Genomic DNA, 20538 nt, shown 5'->3' on the forward strand with positions numbered 1-20538 from the left:
GGCCATTAGTCTAGTACACCCCTATGAACCTATGAACCTATTACTTTATAATACAGTGATTAAGGTAGACACACATACAAAGCTCCTAGGTGCCATTATAGATGACCAATTAAAATTCAGTCTTAATGTCCAAAGTTGTACAAAAAAACCCACCAAAAACTGGGTTTGCTATTTAGGAATAAAAAATTCCTCTCCAAAGACTCCAGACTTCCCTATGCCCATGCCTACCATCTCCTCAGTCTACTGTATGCATCTTCCATCTTAACCAACTTGCAATCCTCTCTAAAGTATAAGCTTGATCTCACCTGTAACAAAGTTACCAGGTTCTTTGCAAACCAACTCTACAACTATCACCACTGCCTCTCTCTCAAATAAATACATTGGCTAGAATTCCCATAACAACTACCACTAACTGAATTGCTCCTTACTCACTCCATTCTCAACAAACTCACTTCCTACCCCACCATCTCATCCCTCCTCACCTACTATACTCCTAAGTGTCCTCTTAAAAGCTGAGACCAACTTCTCTTGGAAGTATATAAGACCAAAACAACTATTGGCCAACTTCTTTACACCTATTCAATTGCCTTAGGTGGGAACAAACTTCCTTTGAGCATCAGAGCTATAACTAACAGCATCTTTAAAACAACTTTAAAAGACTCCCTACTGAACTCATGGCTTTGTTCCTGCCAAAGCCCAACATAACTCCTTTCAACACTACTCTTCTAGACTATGTATCTATATTCCTTATGTACATCATCTTGTTACCACCCTTGCACATGTTTACTGATCCCAAATACATTTCCATCTATGTCTTTCCTTTCTGTCTGTATTCTATTCTTATGAACTACAGCGGGCTGTACTTCTATTCCATAGTCATTGCCCCCACACTTCCTGATTTGACCCTCTTTTCACCCCTTAAGAACTTCACTTGTCTATACTTCTATTCCATACTTCCTGCTCCTTTGCTTCCTGATTTCTCCCTTTGTCTACCTACCGTATGATTACTTCTTCATGTAGCTTGAGTAAAGTACCAACCAATGCAATATCTGTACCGACAATAACCACAATAAGTCCCCTTGTATTATTACTCAATTCTACCTAATGTTCGTTATATGGCTTTACTGCATTTGTGATTTTACTGGTGGTAACTAATGAACTGCATATTGCTTACAACATTTGTGATATTATTGACACCTAGATTCTATATCATTTCAGTGAATGCTTAAAATCGCGAACGTTGTTTAATCGACCTAATAGTCGAAATCCCTAAATCCCAAACACACGTAACAGTGATATTTTTCCCAGGGGAAAAAAAAATCACTGGGCCATGTTCAGAACTTTGTCATTTCCTCCACTGTAGTGCAATACCAGAGTTGGTATATTTAAGTAGGGGGTGTGTGGAGGGCTGAAGCCCCCCACTTTATTTTGTGTTTGGATTTTATTTATTTTTTTAATGAATCAGCGATTTTCTTTCCCTGGGAAAAAAAATCGCTGTTCCGTGTGTTCGAGATGGGGGCCATTTGTCACTCCATTTGACTCAGGATATTTATTTTATTGTTTCTTTTCTTTTCTTCTTCTTTTTCTTTCCTCTCTTTTCCATTCACCTTTCATTCTATCACTTCCTTTACTTCCTTGCACTTCCTTTCCTTTCCTTTTCCTTCCTTTCCCCCTTTTTCCCTTCCTCCCCTCCTCCCTTTCCCCTCCCTTCCCTCCCTCTTCCCCTTCCCCATCCCTCCCTCCTCCCCCCTCCGCCCCCCCCCCTTTTCTCCTTTTTCTTTATACTTCCACATCTTTCTTTTTCTTTTTAGCTTATTTAGGATGGATTTCACACATAATTTAACATAGGATTTGTGCATTTTCATACATCTTTACATTGCATTCTCTGGTGATTCATCATGGTGACAGAATGACTGATTACATTTAATATTCATCAGTTATGATCAGGATACATCTTTTAATACAACGAAGTGGAGACATGATAGCACACTCTCACTAAGCCCTTATGTCTTGGAGATTTGCATCCTGCATATTGTATAGTGGTGTTTTATAGTAACTGACACTTAGGTGTCAGTGTTTTAACATTGCCTAATTTGGTCAAGACTTCCTATTTAGTTAATATAATATGTTAATGGTTGATTTTATTGCTTAATTGTTTTATTACTATGTGATTTATAGAGTATATAAGGATGGAGAGAAGTTATGTTCTTTGTAACCTGATGAAGCGCACGTTTGATGTGCGTGAAAGCGCTCGTTTCTTCTACTAATTAAATCAGTTGCTGTTTTATTTCGTGGTGGTTCCAGTGTCTTTCTTATTCATTTATTCATGTGTTCGAGATTTAGGGATTTTGACTTTTATCGATTGATTAAACAGTGCTCAGTATTTTAAACATTTGCTGAAATAATATAGACCCTGGCACCTACATGTCTTGTCCTAGAAGCTGTTTTGACTTAATGTTGTTACTTTTTTTGTTAATATTTCTGTATGGAGCTTTTCTTCCCAGGCTTCCACTGAAAATGGGCTCTAACTCAATCAGACTAACCTGGTTAACAAATGTCAAAATAAAATAAAAAAAATATATATATAGCATTAGTCTAAGGGCTGAACTCAACCAGGCCTGTCTACAGGGAGAATAGCAACCAGCAGTGTACCTCATCTGTTTGCATCTCCTGAGAGAAAAGTGACGCTGTGTAGAAAAATGTTTGAAGATAATCTGGGTTGTCCAAAATCTTTAAGGCTATGTGCACTGCAGAAAATTCAAATTTGACACTGATTACAGTCCCTTAAAACCATTACAATGGGGCTGTGGACAAAACAGTACATTGCTCGGATGGCATCCAGGATTATAGGCTACAACATGACTATCCCGCACAGGGAGGTTGCAGAAGTTTGAGTGCAGATGGCCTTTCAAGACAGTAGAATTGTTAATTTGACAAAGAATTGTACCTTCGACCCAAACTGTAACTGATGGGGTGTTCCATCAATACATTTTTGATGTCTAGAATGAGTCTCTGTTAATAGTTTTAATAATAGGAAGAATGCTACTAGGTACATCTTGGAAATTAGAATTGGGAGTGTGTCAGAATATAACAGCCAGAATCTCTTTGTATTCAGAATGTGTATATGCAGTAGTGCTAGGGTTAGAGTTTGGTTAGGGTTAATGTTAGGGTTAGAGTAGGAGTTACCTTAAGGTCTATGTGTTTGAGTCTTGTTTAGTGTTAGGAGTAGTGATAAGATTATGTTTAACATTTTGGTTAAGGCTGGAGTTAGGAGTTAGGATTAGGCTATCACATATCAGTAAGATGATGCAGCTGGGAGTATAATAGAAATGCAAGGCCCAGTGAACCAGATGTCGATTTGGTCCCTTCAGTATAAAACACATTTTTGGCTGAATAACAGAGTCCATTGGAAATAATAAAAACATGAAATAAGCTGAACTACAGTCAGGCAAACTGCCAAAAGAAGACTAGAAAAATGTACCATATCTGTGTTCAGAAGCAACAGAAAAAATACAGACCTTTTTATTTAGTTTAGCAGAAGAGTGTAATAGATTTGGTGAAGAAATAAATGACTTCTCTGTATACCTGTCAACCTCTTAAGAACAATAAATCTGGACAAAGCCATAAAGAATGGGGGGTGGGGGGCAATGGCCCAAAAATAGGGACACTTTTTTAAATATCGCTCTTACAAACTTAAAAAGTTAAGGGTATAAAGTCTGAAACTCAGATTTCTGTCATTTTTCTGACTTCAACCCTCAACGATTTGCAAACGGTTTGCTAGAAAACCAGAATTTTATGAGAAACAGACCAAAAAAATATTAGCAAAAACATGGCCATTCTACAAAAATCTGTACAGTTGAGATATGCTTCTGTGCTTTCAGTTCATGTAGATGCTGCACTATATGAATTACAAAAACATAAATAAATGGGTTTCCATATTTTAGAGCTCCCTTTCAATGCAAACCAGGTTCAACATGTTATTCAAACTATTCCAAGAGAAAATGTTAACTTGGAGCCTAACAGAATGAGAGAATCACAAAGAAAAGCTGTACAGGAAATAGTAAGCAAAAAATGGCTTAAAACAAGGAACATAGAGAAATCAGTAATCGAGTGCAACAGGCTCATAACTTTAATCCCAAATCTTAATGAAACACACAGGTTCTCCAGAGATTTTATGAGGCTCAACAGCACTTCAGACTTGGACAGTTGGTCAGCTTTGGACTGAGGAGATGGTTAAAATGCTGGAGAAGGCAAAAACTGCTTTAAATGGGGATGGTCATTTATATTATGCCACCCATTTTGCTCAACCCACTACATTGCAGATAGTCAGCCAAAGGCCTTTGCATCTACTGGGCCTGAAACCAATAATGTTCATTAAAGTTCATTAATGTTGTGCATTTGACACCATTCTCCATTCAGGTATTATTGATAAGCTCACCAGCCTGGGCATAAACCCTTACATCACAAGATGGATCGCAAACTGGCTCTCAGACAGATCCCATAAAGTAAGAGTAGCGGGATCTATGTCCGAATCCAGACCAGTAACATGTAGTGTGCCTCAGGGCTCTGTCCTGGGGCCCCTCCTGTTTGGCATATACTTCTCAGAAGTACAGGCAAGCATGGAAGGGCTGTGGCTGACTAAGTTTACGGACGACTGCAAACTGGGTGATATAATACAGTCTCCGGCCGATATGGAGATCCTCCAGAAGGGCCTAAATGAGACTGATGCATGGTGTCAAAGACATGGTCTCAAGCTAAATGCAAAAAAATGTGTAGTAATCCCCTTTGGAAAAACAGAGTACCCGCAAACTACAACATAGGAGATAATCCCCTGAAATCTGAAGAAGAAATAAGGGATCTAGGGACCCAAGTAGATAGTCAGCTTTCCTTTGATAACCATGTTGCCAAAGTGATTAGAAAATCCTTCTATGTGACCAATCTGATCACAAAAGGGTTTGTATCAAGATCTAAGGATGTAATGGTGCCCCTCTACTCTTCCCTCATCAGACCCATTATTGAGTACAATACACCAATTGGAATGTACCTGGCTAGACATCTCCAGCAGCTGGAGAGACCACAGAGGTACCTAACCAAGAGGATTACTGGCCTCAAACAGTTGCCCTATGCAGCACGATTGAAAAAGCTAAGACTGTTCTCTGTTGCATACCGCTTTCTTAGAGGCGATCTCTGTCTAGTGTACAGAGCCATGTCCAACCCAGAATTGTTGAACATGCTCCATCTTAGCAAAACCAAATCTACTCGAGCTACACGCTCTAGGGATATAAACCTCAACACAACAATGAATAGAACATGCTGGAGGGATAGATTCCCTTCGCAGAGACTTCCCTTACTATGGAACAGGGTCCCGATCTACATAAGACAGAGCCCCTCACTATCACTCTTCAAGAGGAACCTTGATGAGTGGATGGGTAACAGAAAGTTCACACTGGGGATCACACCAACAGCACTACTAGATAGGGTCCAAGGGTACTAGCTGCTAGTACAAGGGTCTAGGGAACTACTAAAGGGGTGGTGAATACCGCACAACGTGGCTGGGCTAATATATGCCTTCAGGCAGATAGCCCAGTACCAACCTATGAACCTATTTAATCAAAAGATCACTGTTGCAGTAGCATGAAGCTATATGGGATGTATCTTGCCAAGGACATTGGACATCTGGCCAGAATACTAAAACTTTTTGGTGCCTTCTTGAATAACATACATCCACTCAAGCCTGAGAGCATGCTGATATAAACAGGACATACATATGAAAATTTGCAGAACTTTCTTGCCATTGATGGACTTAATCAAATGTCTCATCCTCTCAGTATCTTCAGTATCTGTGGTCAGCTTGCAACTAAACTTTTATGGGCAGATGACTACCCATTAGGGTCCTTATTTACTTTTTTTCTGTGGAAAGTGTTGTTTATTATTGTCCTATGTCTGTCATGAAAAGGAAATGTGCGTGCATGTGTGTGACAGGCAGATTTTCTGCACTGATACTCAAACAGCCTGCATTTTTCTGCTTGGGGAACTTAAATCACTTTTCAGCTGGAGCCTTAAGTCAGGTTTAGTGCCCAAGGAATGGAAGATAGTTACAGTCATTCCCCTGCACAAAGGCAGTCAGTAGTCCAACCACTGATCTGGGTAACTACAGGCCCATAAGTCTTACCAGTGTGATATGTAAGGCCATGGAAAGAATCATCATGGACATGATAAATGAGGACATAGGTAACCTGCAAATGCTGGACCCATCACATTTCAGCTTTGTTAAAAAAGATCATGCCTATTAGAGCCAGTGAACTTTTTTTACAGGGTCACCAAACCACTGGATGAAGGTAAGACTGTGCACACAGCTTACCTCGACTTGGCCATGGCTTTGGATACAATCCCCCACTCATGCATTACAGACAAGCTCACTAATTTAGGTATAAACCCTTTTATCATCTACTGGATAGCCAACTGGCTCACTGATAGGATCCAGGAGACCAAAATAAGTGAGTCCACCTCCATCAAGAGGCCAGTCACTAGTGGAGATCCCCAGAGTTCGGCCCTGGGCCTGCTCCATTTTGGCATCTATTTCTCTGAAATGGAAGCAAATGCTGAAGGTTTATGGCTGACTAAATTTGCAGATGATTGCAAGCTGGGGCTTTGCAGATTATTGCAAGCTGGGAGTTATTATTAACTCTCCTGCAAAAAATAGTATTCTTCAAAGTCTATTTCTGACTAATAAATGGTGCCAAAGCCATGGTCTTAAACTCAGTGCTAAGAAATGCTAATCGTACCCTTTGAGAAGTCAAACATCCAGACTAATTACCATGCTGATACTACACCCTGAAGAGTCAACCAAGTGGTCAGGGATCTGTATGTCGAAAGCTGCCTTACCTTTGACCACCATGTGGCCATTGTGGTAAGGAAATCCTTTTATGCTGCACAACTTATAAATAAGGCTATGGCATCTAGGTCCAAAGAGGTCAATATCCCACTGTACTCCACCCTTATCAGACCAATCATAGAGTACAATGCTTCCTTTGGGATGTACTTGACCTGGCATATGCAGCCAATAGAGTGACCTCAAAGGTTCCTTATGGAGGTAGCAATTTGGTAATTTCTATACACTTTAACTAAGAAGAGCTGTATAAATTTTTCCTAATGCTTAACTTCTGTTACAAATATCACCTTTCCTAATACTTCATCTGCACTGTAGACCTCCACCTTGGAAAAAATTGCATAATTATGAAGAAAAGAATAATTTTGAAGTACCTGGCAAATATGAATGTTTTTATGCATGTGCCAGGTTTTGATTTGTGCATATCAGTAGTTGTCTTAATGCTTCTCATGTTACTCAGTGGCATTAGGTACCTTCATTTCCCTTTTTGGTATTTTGCCACTAGCTAACCATTAAAAATTGGGTCTATATTATAAAGCCAAGCAACCAAAATGTCAACTTGCCTTTCATCAAAATCTAAATGTCAAAACTGCACTTCATCGAATGACCAAATCATCGATTTCTTTCAAAGGGAAAGACATTGGCTTGTCGTTTTGTTACATCTGCACTTTTCCTGGCTGTAGTGTGATCTCAGAGTTAGATTATTTAGTTGGGGAGGTGAGGGGTGAAGCCCCCCACTTAATAGTGTTTATTTTAATGTGGTGTCCATTGTTGGCCTACCGATTTCTTTCCATTGGAAAGAAATCAATTATTTGGAGTTTGGATGAAGTGCAGCTTCGACGTTTATGTGTTGATCAAAGGTAAGTCGACATTTTGGTTGTACGATTTTATAATATAGACCGCAAAAATCCCAGAATAAAAATTCAACTCATGATGTGGCCCAGAGGTCGACTACTGTACAAGGAAAAAAAAAGCTTGGAAAAAACAGTTTGAACTATTACTATTTTAAGTGCATCAGAATGCTAGTGTGTGTGTTTGGGTGAGTTGTATTTCATGATGATTTTCAGAATGTGGAGTACACTAGGGACCCTTACAGGAGAAGAAACAAAACTACAGAGTCAGATTATAAATACAAGAAAGTTGAAAGTGTGGTGAACAGCATGAAAAGGAATGTCTGCATGCAGCTTTCTGTGTCATTTTATATTTTGCCCTTATGAATCACTTCAGCTAAATCCAAATAATATCGTCACTTTTGAATATAACATTCAGGTGCGCACATTAATAAACCACTAAATTATGATCAGAACTGCTAATTTTATTTATCAACCTATTAATAATTTGTAATTAATAGCAAGTGTGTATTACTTGGTTGATGTGCAGTTTTTGTGAATTCCAAAATCAAGTTCTTTATTATATTTAAGAGTAGACTGTCTATCTCTCTTTGCCTCTGTCATTCCCTCTGTATCTGTCTGTGCAAACTATCCATTGAATTTGCTCAAATGATTTTAAGAAATAAATGACTTTGCTATACAGACACTTGAAGAGCATGCACTTTTTTCCTGTCCTGTTTAATATCCATTTTTGGTTTACACAAAGTGCAGTCAACACATAATAACTCAAGTTATTTGTAATGTTTAGCCTAGTGCTTCTGTGCAACATTACAAATGATTAGTATTCAATGCTATGAATGCAGAAAATTATCACGTTTTTTAAGAATTCAAAGATTTTAAGCTACTTGATATTTATTTGTAAAATGTGCTTTACTGGAAATGCTTCCTGTTTTCATGATTTATCTATTTTAAATCATTTCTTAATGCTACAAAATATGTAGTTAGCTTAATTCTTACAAGGAGTGTTGATCTTTTCATTCAAGCATCTCTTCATGACCAATGATAATAGATTCTAACTAATTATACAGTCACACTACTGGTGACGTCAATAACACATTGCTACAGCGGACAGTTTCAAAGGATGTCATTATATCATTTGTGAAGGTGACATTCAGACACACGTTTTTGGAAAGGCTAGGATGTACACGTGCACAGGTTTAATAACAGAGCACTAAATTATGATTAGAACTCCTCATTTCATATATTGGTTATGCTTTCAGCCATTTTTCCAATTAATAGAATATGTGTATTATTCATTTATGCTATAGTTTTACTATTTCATAAAATGGGAAGTTATACATGGTCTTTAACTATAAGACTGTCCGTCAGTTTTCCTGTCTATACCTGCCTATACCTGCTTATCTGCCTGTCTGTCTGCCTGTCTATATATGCAGGGTAGTCTTTGAGTTTGCCAGAAGCATATTATCAAATATATGAGCTTGTTGCACAAGCAAACTGTTGAATACATATATGTGTTTCTGGCCTGTTTTATATCAATTTCAATTTATACAAAATGTGGACAGCACATTGTTTTGTTAAATGATTCTCTGCATAGCCACAGTTATTTGGTATTTACCTCTATGAAAGCAACCATTTATAATTTTCTTGAACATAAAATATTTAAGTGAACAATTTCAAATGATATAGAGGATAGTAAATGGTTCACCAGTCATAACTAGTTTGTAATACATTGAGAGAATTGGTTACAGTTTGAAAATAGCAAAAAACAGATGAATGGTGTAACTAAGGTGGAGGAGTCTCATGCTATATTCAAAACAACCTCACATCCAGGCAAGTTAAAGCGCATGACCCAGGGGAACTTGTACAACTCACCACAAACAGGATCTCTTACCATGACTTGCAACCCACAGGTCCCCCTCCATGTCCCAGGAAACCCATACTACCTATGTCAATGTACTAAAGTTTCTCACTGTTCAACTCAATACTATCTACATGGGGGATCTCAACTGCCTCTCTATAGATTGGGAATCCTATACCACTTCTAGCGCACAAGCCCAGCAATTCCTAAACTTTGTTAATACTAAAATCCAGGAACAGTTGGTTCATTCTTCTACCAGGGATACAAACATGCCTGACCCTGACCAATATAAACAGGCAGCTAAGATGCTTAATTAATACTTCAAAGGTTAAATTTGAAGGAAAACTTGGTTCTCAGACAAAGGAAAACCACAAAACTTTCTACCGTTATGTCTATTACCTCAAGCAAAATACCCAACAATATGCAGAACTTATTGTGACTGGCATCACCCTCACTAAACTGGAAGCCATTGCCAACCTTTAGGCTAACAGGTTCAGCTCAATCTCCCCCCACACCCCCATGATAGTCCAAAGGAAATACCGCATACCACAATCCTCCCAACCATTACTAGGAAACAGGTCTTCAAATCACTTTTCCAAGGCCAAAAAAACCTGCATCAATGGCCCCAAAAACACCCCAGGATAGTTACTAAATAGCATGAAACATTAAAATCACTTTCTAATTGCAGCCTGCAGTCAGGCTTTATGCCCAAGGAATGAAAGATAGCTGCATTCATCCCACTGCACAAAGGAGATCCAACCACTGATCTGAGTAACTACAGACCCATAACTCTGACCGACCTCATACGTAAGGCCATGGAATTAATCATCATGGACATGATAAATGAGGGAATAGTTAACCTGCAAACACTGGACTTATCACAGTTCAGCTTTGTTAAAGGAAGGTCATGCCTATTAAATCTGGTGGACTTCTTTGACAAGATCACCAAAGTAATGGATGAGGGTAAGACTGTGCACACAGCTTACCTCAACCTGGCCAAGGCTTTTGATACAAAACCCCACTCAGGCATTATAGACAAGCTCACTAAATTAGGTATAACCCCTTTTTTCATCTGCTGGATAGCCAACTGCCTCAATGATAGACACATGAGGTCAAGACAGGTGACATCACTTCCACTAAGAGGCCATTCACTGGCAGAGTCCCCCAGGGCTTGGTACTGGGCCTGCTCCATTTTGGCATCTATTTCTCTGAAGTGGAAGCAAACACTGAAGGTTTATAGTTGGCTAAGTTTGCAGATATTTGTAAGCTGGCAGTTATCATCAACTCCCCTGCAGACACTAGCTTTCTTCAAGAAGGCTTGTCTTTGACTAAAAAATTGTGCCAAAGCCATGATCTTAAACTCAATGCTAACAAATGCATAATTGTACCCTTTGAGAAGTCAACCATCCTGGCTAATTATCATGGTAACAATACATCCCTAACAAAATGCTCAACCTCTTAGAAAAAAAAATGGACATATTCATAAATAATGGGGAAAAGGCCCAAAAGTAAGTATATATTTTTAAATATTTCTCTTACAAACATAGAAAGTTGATAGAACAACTGTTTTTGCAACCTAAATAGCATTCTACTGTTGATGTGTGTATGTAAAGCGTATTTACATTTTCTTAAAAGGTTTGTATGTAAACTGTATCCACACCTAACACATATCTGTTTTCCTCAAATGAAACTGTATGATTCCTACCTTCAAGCTTAATGAATTTGTTAACTATGCATGATACTGAATGCATTTATGAGTTACTATTCTACATAATATTATCTTTAATATTAACTATCAGTTGTATCTAAATTGTATAATGCATCTTGGAGCATTTCTCCCCAGGCCTCCACTGAAAATGGGTCAGTTCAGCCCAGTAGACTTCCCCGGTAATCAAACTGCAAATAAATAAATAAATAAATTAGCAAGGATTTTCTGAAGATTATGAAGTCTGAACTCACTTGTCTGTCATTACTTTCTGACTTCAGTCCTCAAGGATTTGCTAGAAAACCATAATTTCATGAGAAACAGCCAAAAATATGAGATAAAATCTGGACATGCTGCAAAAATCTGGACAGTTTTGGACAGTTGAGTCGACCCAGTGGTCAGGGATCTGGTTATATATATATAAAAAGTAGACGTAACTTCTTTTATGTTGCCCAACTTATCATTAGGGGCATGCCATCTAGATCTAAGAAGGTCATTATCCCACTGTATGTGCCTTTATCAGACCAATCATAGAGTACAATGCTTCCTTCGTTACGCACCTGACTAGGTATATGCAGCAACTAGAATGACCTCAGAGGCTTCATACAAAAAGAATACAACCATAACAAACCAACCTTACACAGACTGCCTTAAAGCCTTTTGCCAAAACTTGGTCTCCTATAGATTGTGTATGGGTGATCTATGCTTGGCTTACAAGGTACCCACAAACCCCATACTTATGAATCTCCTGCATATTCGTAAATCAAACAGTACCAGAAATACACAGTCTAAGGACCTGAATTTTCTTTGGTACTTAAACAGAACATGCTGGAGAGACAAATATCTGTCCCAGAGACTGCCCATCATATGGAACAGGCTTCCCTTCCAAGTGAAGCTGAGTTCATCTATTACCCAATTTAAGTGCAACCTAGACAAATTTTCTCTGGGCCTGGCACACATGTCCCTTATAGACAGAGGTAGCTTATAAATGCCTGTCCCATGTGTCCTGTTTGGATACAGGATGTCATTATTCTTTTATGAAAACTAGGCTGGGCTTAGAACCCCCCCCCCCCCCCCAGGTCATTAGCTTAGTAACAATCTATGAATTTATGCATGAGTACAGAGAATATGCTGTGATATCAAGAAAATGATAAAGTTGTTAACAGCTGCACTAATGTAAGACACAACTGTAACAGTGCTGGGGGGGGGGGACTAACAATCATTTAACACCCTCAAGAGTTGTTACTATTGGGTCTCATGATAAGGACTAGAAGCAACAGTGACAGCCAGCAAAGAAATACAGTGGAAGGTAAAACAGCTTCATTTCTGCCTGCTGTACATGCCTCTCAAATGTCCCTGAGTTTCTTATATTTTTGCTATGCCCCTTCATAATTTTTATTTTATTTTTTTTTTTTTTGATTTTCTTGTAACTCACTGAAGATTATAGTCAGTCAGTAATGACAGACATTAGAGTTTCATACTTCATATCAGTCAGAAAATATATGTTAATGCAAAACTTTTTGTTACATTAACCTTTTAAGTAAATAAAACCAGTATTTAAAAACTTCCCTGATTTTCATCCTTTGCCCCTATTATTTTTGTATTTGTCCAGAATTGTTAAGTAAAGAAGCTGAGAGATGTGTTGTTGTCTTTTTGACAGTGGTAATGCTTTACCAGCTTTCAAAGTTGGTAAAACACTTTACACACCTGCACTTGTTTTCTATAAGTGGTAATACATGGAGCAGACAATGCTCCATGCACTGAAAAGAATTATCATTAAGTCGCCAATCATTAATCTTTATTATATGCTCTCAAAATAAATGCTTAATTTCACTTCTCAGGTTTCACTATCTAGGTGATTTCTTGGCGTCCATGTATTGAACACATAACAAGATGAATATGATCAGTGACTCGATCATAATCATCATTGTTTTGCACTGCTGTGATGTCAGAAAAATACATAACAGCCTTGTAGTGCGTGGGGTGAAATAATGATAGTGCTCCAACATTTGGAAAAAAGATAAACTAGTTTACAGGTCCTAATGAGAGACTTGATCATAATACCAGTTGGGGAGAGGGGTGCTTTGAACAGGTCTTATGTTGATTATGGTTGGAGACCTAATCTTAATTCTCTGTTTTATGCAGTTTTGTGACACTAAAAGTGCACAGCAGCCTTGCTGTGCACTTAAGATTATTATTGTTTAGTCTCATGCTGCCACAGGTAACATCCACCAAGTACTGCATCTCAGAATCCTGCCAACTTTGAAAGCTGTAACATATTTCTCACTGTCCCAAAACATGTGACAGAATGAAGTTCTTAATAACTTTTTCAAATTGAGGAGAGGGTACACTTATGGCCACTTGTCTTTCTTTGTGGTAGTACTATATGTGTTACAACTACTTTTATTTATGGCTTTATTAATTAATTTATTTGCACATTTGTTAGCCAAGCTAATGAAATGAGATGACATACAAAAGAAAAGGTGGAGGTAGTGGTTAAGTATAATTATCCAGAGATAGAGTAAAGCTAACATGAGAGACAGAGACAGCTGAAGTGCAGAAGAAGGTGAGAAGAAGTGAGAATGAGAGAGAAGGTACAAGTGAGAGAAGCTACAGAGTAGAAAATGTAGTCATGAGATGTTTGTAGGAGGAAGAAAGAGAAGAATATAGAGAAGTATGAACAGAGAGTTGAAGAATACATATCATGGCTATAAATGAATGTGTACATGAGTTGGAAAAGAACCAAATCCACCAAACACCACACTGGCTCTCAAATGTAAACTCCTCCAATATAATGAATAACAAACAATCAGGCAATAAGATTCAGAATGAACTTTAATAAAACAAATGGTTAAGCACTTTCATCTACTTTTTATATAAGACATCCTCAAAACCATAAATTATATGACAAAACAGCCAGTTAAAAACCTTTTCCATAGAGCACACCTCTACATTCAACCAATAACAAGTATATATTAAACCAATAAAATATCTGTATTAGCAAAAGCTGTCAATAAACTAATAGTACTCAACACACCAGTAAAATCATTGTATTGACAAAATCAGCCAAAAAAGTTACAAATACTATTCCATTGTTTCAAACACATTTCATGTTTCTAAATCTTCTTTTTTAACTTAAATGCTCTAGAATTTAATTTACTTATAAATCAGCATTATTTCATTTAAACCTAGAAAAATGAAAGTATTAGTACAAAATAGCCACTGCATTTCATTATTAATATTCTGTTGTACCCAATAAACAAAGTGTATAATGAGCCAATAAAATCCTTGCATTGGCAGAACACACCAATAACAAATTGTACTTAAAACACCAATACAATTGTTATATACACAAAATCAGCGAAAACGATTGTGGACAATGTCCATGTTTTAAACTTGATTTGTGTTCTTAAATCACAGTTATAACTTTGATGCTCTAAACTTCAATTCACTTTTGATCAAAATTGCTTCATTTAAACCTGGAAAAATTTGAGATGGAGAAGAGTTTTGTGATGAAATGATTATCCATGATTATCAAAGCACTGACACTGAAAGAGCCTTTTGCGTGTGTTTTCAAAATTGTTGTAATATCTGTGATGGTCATAGCTGACCTAATGTCTTGTGGGATTTTGTTCCATTATGCTGGTACTAGTTTGCTGAATTGTGTCTTAGCAACTTCAAGGAGTTCATGGTTGGTGCTTCTTAGAGAGTAGGTTTGATGTCCCTGAAAACGGACATTTTTAATGTGGGGGCAGTTGCAATCATTGATAAGCTTAAAAAGGAAATATATTCAGAGGAAAGGATACTATAGTGTCTCCTGGGTGCAAATTGCATTTTTTTAAGTGTTAGTTATGTTCAAAGGGTGGTAAAAGGTATGTAAAGGGCAGATCTTGTTTTCTGTCCATTGAACTAGTTTTGTGTTTTTGAGGGGTGTAGTGCAATAAGGGGTATGCTTATTCAACTTTGGGGAGGAGAACATCAGTGACAGTGGCTTGCCTGGTTTTCTTTACCAACAGATTTGAGATTTTATAAGCAATTCTAACTTGTTATTGGAACAGATGTGCTTGAGTTTCCACATGAGTAAAAAATGAAAGTGTTTGATCAAGCAAAAGGCCTAGATATTTTTGGCCAATGGAATGGAAATGCATGGAAATGAATAGCATGGAAAAGGCTGGTTGAGAGGGTCCTGTATGTGAAGAGTATAAGTAGACTGTAGTCATTTACTAGTACCAAATAACACAGCTACATATTTTTTGTTGTTTATGTCCATGGTGTTTAAGGTACTGACTCTTTTCAAAGTATGAAACGTCTGAAGTTCACTTTCAACTTGAATTTCTTGACATCAGTATCTCAAAAGTATAATAAATCAGTTATAATTGTAGACCTAATCATTGTCCTCTGTGTTACGTGTTCAAAAAGTTGGATTTTTTTTTTGAGGTAATTTCAAGAGTATTTAACAAAATAGAGTTGTCATACATGAGTCAATCATAATTCCTTGTGCAATCTGGAGCGTCAATCTGCAGCACTTAGTTGTGCTACATAGACTTGGACTCCCTATTGAAAGTGCAATACCAAATACCATTGAACTCCAACATTTCAAAAAATTAAAGTTCAGTTCTCCTAAGTAAGTAGCTAATTCCTAAACTCATGTATACAGTTTTGAAGCATTTTTGCAAGATGTGTTTACCACCTCCCACTCTGTACACCCCTCTACTAATATGTACTGACTCTGAGAATACTGTACTACAGAGCAGGGGAATACCCTGATCTACTACAGGTTTTATGATTAGTGTATATATATCCCCCCAGTTATCATTTAATATTTTGCTGTTCCTAGGATCCTAATCACTCTTGTTGGAATTTCAGTGGGATCTTACAGGCCTGTAGTTTTGTAAAAGAAAGTATAAATTATACCGCAGTGCTCAATATCTAATACAGGTATGCACCAGTGCCTGATTTACCCAGAAGCTTTTATTTTTTTCTCCGAGTTGATGTATCAAGACAAAACTGAAGTTGTATCTAAAAATCCATGTCTCCAGTACTATGCTTTCATTTCTGTTTACCCTTCTGTTTACTGGACAGCGTGTTTGTGAGAATTTTCACCTCTCTTGACATTCACGGTCACATATACACTAAAGCTGTCTTCAACTAATTTGGTAAGAACATACTAAAAGTCAGTTGACTCACAGTTCTGATGTAGTTTATGTTATTATATGAACACTGTTGGACTTTTATTAGTGCATTCTTCTTAAGAACCTCACTATAGCAATAATATTATTTAAGGGCATTCATTTGGCACTATGGACACTCCATGTGTTACATACTATTTGTCATTTTCCCATGTGAATTAATGTTTGTCAAACATGGCACTAACTTTTCACAGCCTAATTTACATTATCACAGCAGTGCTTCATCCATAAAATTCTTATCCCATCTTACCAATGGTCAACAAATTTACATAGCCATTACCGTGATATAACTGTTATTTTTTCCACTCTTTCTTGATCAACAGTTCCCCAAATCCTTACAGCTGGTTAAAAGTACTTAACAACATTACTGTTCAACAGCTGAATTTGCAGTATAAGCCCACATAAAAATCAGGTCTGTCCGCATAGTAATAAAAAAGAAACACAGTACTGATTGGAGTTAGGCCAAAGTCTGTCATACCTCCTTAGTACTAGCTGTGCTCTTTCCATTGCTATAAAATAAAAGGGCCATCCAAAGGTTACCACACATACACATTTGGAAGTTTATGAACCCAAGCAATCTCCTGTGTGAAAAAAATATTACTTATAATATTGAGTGATAGTGTTTTTAACAAGACAGTCTGTGTTCCTCTCATTGTTAACATAGAGGAAAAGATAAACTTGTTAATGGCTTCCCTAGTGGGGCACACAATCATAATAGTACTTGGGGGTACTTGACAGTAGGTAAACAGCCTCCTATGACCTTTTACAATTGGGTCTCATGCTAAGGAGTTCAACAAAATCGGACGTCAGTCAAAAGAAATTACAGAGGACTTATGCAATCAATGTTCCCCTCGATCAGTATACCTGTGAATGTTGATACTCTACTGTTCTGCTTTTTGTGCACGGCCCTTAGGCATGCTGCTCTGTTTGCTGTAATGGAGTATTAGGTAGTGAGGGACAATACATATTCAGGATTTCAGAGAAAAACTCAAAAGTATACATGCCCTCTTTCTGCATAAATTAATTAGTAATTATTGCATTTAGATGCTATTTAATATTGCAACATTCAGTCATGCATGCACTGTCGGCCATTTTCTTAATTAGGTATAAAAATCCATGAACATCTTTCTACCAGTAATCTGTAAGAGCTATAAAATAGAAGAAAAGTAGTCCTAGATGAAGAAATATGGCTCATCATAGTCTAGCTGTTGAAGAAAGTTTGGGTTTACAGCTTACAAGACAACAGAGCTCTGGTACATTTTACCGTGTAAGTGGATAATGGCCTAGCTTTTTCTGCAAGTAAAGCATAATAGAAAAAATCCTCCATGTTATTAATTACTTTCTAAACTCATTTTTGATTAATTAAAAAAAAGAAAACATTGTATGAAGCAATACTTGTGTTTATTCTTTGGCAATGTATAATATGCATAAAAGGCATTTTCTGCCCTGTGGTTAAAGGTAGTATTTTCTTCAGATGGAAGTGAAGAGTCATTACCACTGGTATAGTCTGCAAATCTAATGGCAAGGAAAAACGTGCTTTACTACCAATGAAATAAAACTTGTTCAGCTACTTTGAATATATTCACACAAAACTATCTTTTTGTTGTAATGATTTTGTAAAATGTGAATTAGAACATGCTGTTGTGAAATGTGGTACTTTAAGTGCTCTGAGAAGTTGCATATAAGTAATTAAGTTTGTCTATACTCTTTCTGTTTTAGCTCATTCCTGTCGTCAACCAGAGAATCCTGCCCATGTAGATGTGAGAGCGATAGATCTGCCTACATTAGGATATACTTTGATTTATACCTGTCAGGTTGGATTTTACCTTGCAGGAGGATCAGAGCATCGAACATGCAAAGGAGATGCAAAATGGTCAGGAAAAGCACCAGTCTGTAAAGGTAATCGATGACCTTCAAATCCGATTCTGAAAAAAAAAGTAGAAACAAGATATTAAGAAAGACACAATCATTTTCAGCAATGTTGCTCCCAGGTTGTAAATGATATAATACACGATTTTGCAGATAGATGGTATAAATATTTGTTGACATACATATTAGGAGTCAACTTTATATAAATATCTTAAGACATCCTAATGCTGCACTAGAATCCATATAATTTGACAAATGATGCATACAACATTTTAAGAGTGCCTATCCAGTTCAGTCAGTTTATTTGTTGCTTTAGAAAACTGAACATGTCAGCTACATATTTGAATGCAAGAAAAGTGTTATAAGGAAAGTATTATCTGGTGATTTTTATGTTTGCCATTCACTGGTGATGAATGATCAGTTTAGACATATTGCTTTTTTCTTATGTGCATGACCTATACTTATCCATTTTTAGTTTGTGTTCAGAGTACAGCATGATGTGAATGCAAAGTGGTGGACAGCATTTACTTTTGCAAATGTTGGCTGTCTTGCTCTGTCATCAGTAACGCCCTAGTAAGGTGACACTTTTGATTGGGTTCCCTGATCTCTATCAGAGAATCTCATTGCATGACAAGAATATCGCTAACACATGCACCCTCCCCCCAGGTTCAGCATGACAATTACACTGATTATTTTCACAGCTACATGCATCTCACTAGCCATTATTATGCCTTGGTCACTAATGGAATCCAGGTCAGCTAAGCCACAGCCATGGGATCTGTCCTTCTATACTACAAAACTTACAAAATTGATGGTTTAACTTCATGAAATACTTTCTGAAGTCTGCAATATAAATGGGAATATCTGTCTATATGAGGTTGCAGTTTGTCTGTTTGAGTATTCAGTATACTGACCGTAACATAAACTGTCAAAACCTGATGATATGTTTCAGTGTTGGATTATGCTATTGTCAAGCCTCCTTTGGTAGACTATGGTACTACAATTTTGATCAACATGTAGTCACAGTTATGAAACCATGGAGTTACTTTTGTCATTGTTTTGGGAGTGTGTGTGTGTGTGTGTGGGGGGGGGGGGGGTTGGGGGGAGCAAACCTGCTATGTATTGGAGTTGGTTTGTGATTCATTCATTAAATAGTGTTTCCTAGAAAGCAGAATGGCTGAATTATCTGAAATTATGTAGGACTCATTAGAAGGATACAGTGGATTACTACAAAATTTGCCTAGTTTCTGGTAGACTTTTCATACTGCTGATGGGAAGTTTGATGACTGTTTAAGCAAATCTTTCATTTATTACAGATCATTATAAGTGAGATAGTTTATTAAACTTGTATTTTTGTTTGTACAGATGCATATTTAAATGAAGCCTTTGATGTTTCTGGATTTGTACATTTGGGAGCATTAACTGTACATGTGTTGTACAATTAGGTAGTTTCCAACAGTTTTTCTCATGATTGAAGTTGCATTCATTAACTGTGTCATGCAATGAGTCGTTCAATGCTGCCATAGCTGTTGGGTTATGTAGCCGATATATGATGATATGATCATGGATCATTGCAAAAGCACACATACACACGCACACACACACACACACACACACACACACACACACACGTAACTTAGTATCTCAGAATCACTAGTATGATGCACATTCCATGGATAAATTATGCTGATGGAATGTTTCACTGAAATGAAAAAAAAAATACAAAACAAATATTGCCTGCCACATCCCTATTACTATATATACTTTGACATTATATGGTAATATGGCTCCCCTTCAGAAGATTAACCCTTCAGAAAGTCAAATTTCATATGGTTGAGACCAAGTGTTCGACTTTCCAAAAAGTTGATGGATAGGTAAGGTGATCACAGTACAGTGGGGATCAGGAAATGTATCCTTTTCCCACTGTAGTAGGATTTCACAGATGATGTATATAATTTGCAGGGGGTGTGGGAAGTGCAGGCAGGCTTGCCTTCCCAGCAAAAATATATTTTTTGTGTTTTTTTTTTCCACTTTTTGGAAAGTCAAACATATGGTATTAACCATAAGAGGTTCAACTTTTTGAAGTGTCAATATTGAAAAATAGACACATATATACATACATAAATATATATATATATATATATATATATATATATATATATATATATATATATATA

The 20538-nt window shown here is 37.2% G+C and overlaps 1 protein-coding gene across 1 annotated transcript in view; it reads left to right on the forward strand.

The window, feature by feature from the left end:
- Nucleotides 1–20538, forward strand: part of LOC122792903 (CUB and sushi domain-containing protein 1-like) — a 4548980-nt gene that overhangs the window by 4075979 nt on the left and 452463 nt on the right. Inside the window, exon 53 of the mRNA XM_044060461.1 lies at nt 18212–18391. Coding sequence (XP_043916396.1) covers nt 18212–18391 — 180 coding nt within the window. The remainder of the gene's footprint in view (nt 1–18211; nt 18392–20538) is intronic.

This window comes from Protopterus annectens, chromosome 2.part0 (assembly GCF_019279795.1).
Source record: "Protopterus annectens isolate FY-2018-M chromosome 2.part0, PAN1.0, whole genome shotgun sequence".
Lineage (NCBI taxonomy): Eukaryota > Metazoa > Chordata > Ceratodontiformes > Protopteridae > Protopterus > Protopterus annectens.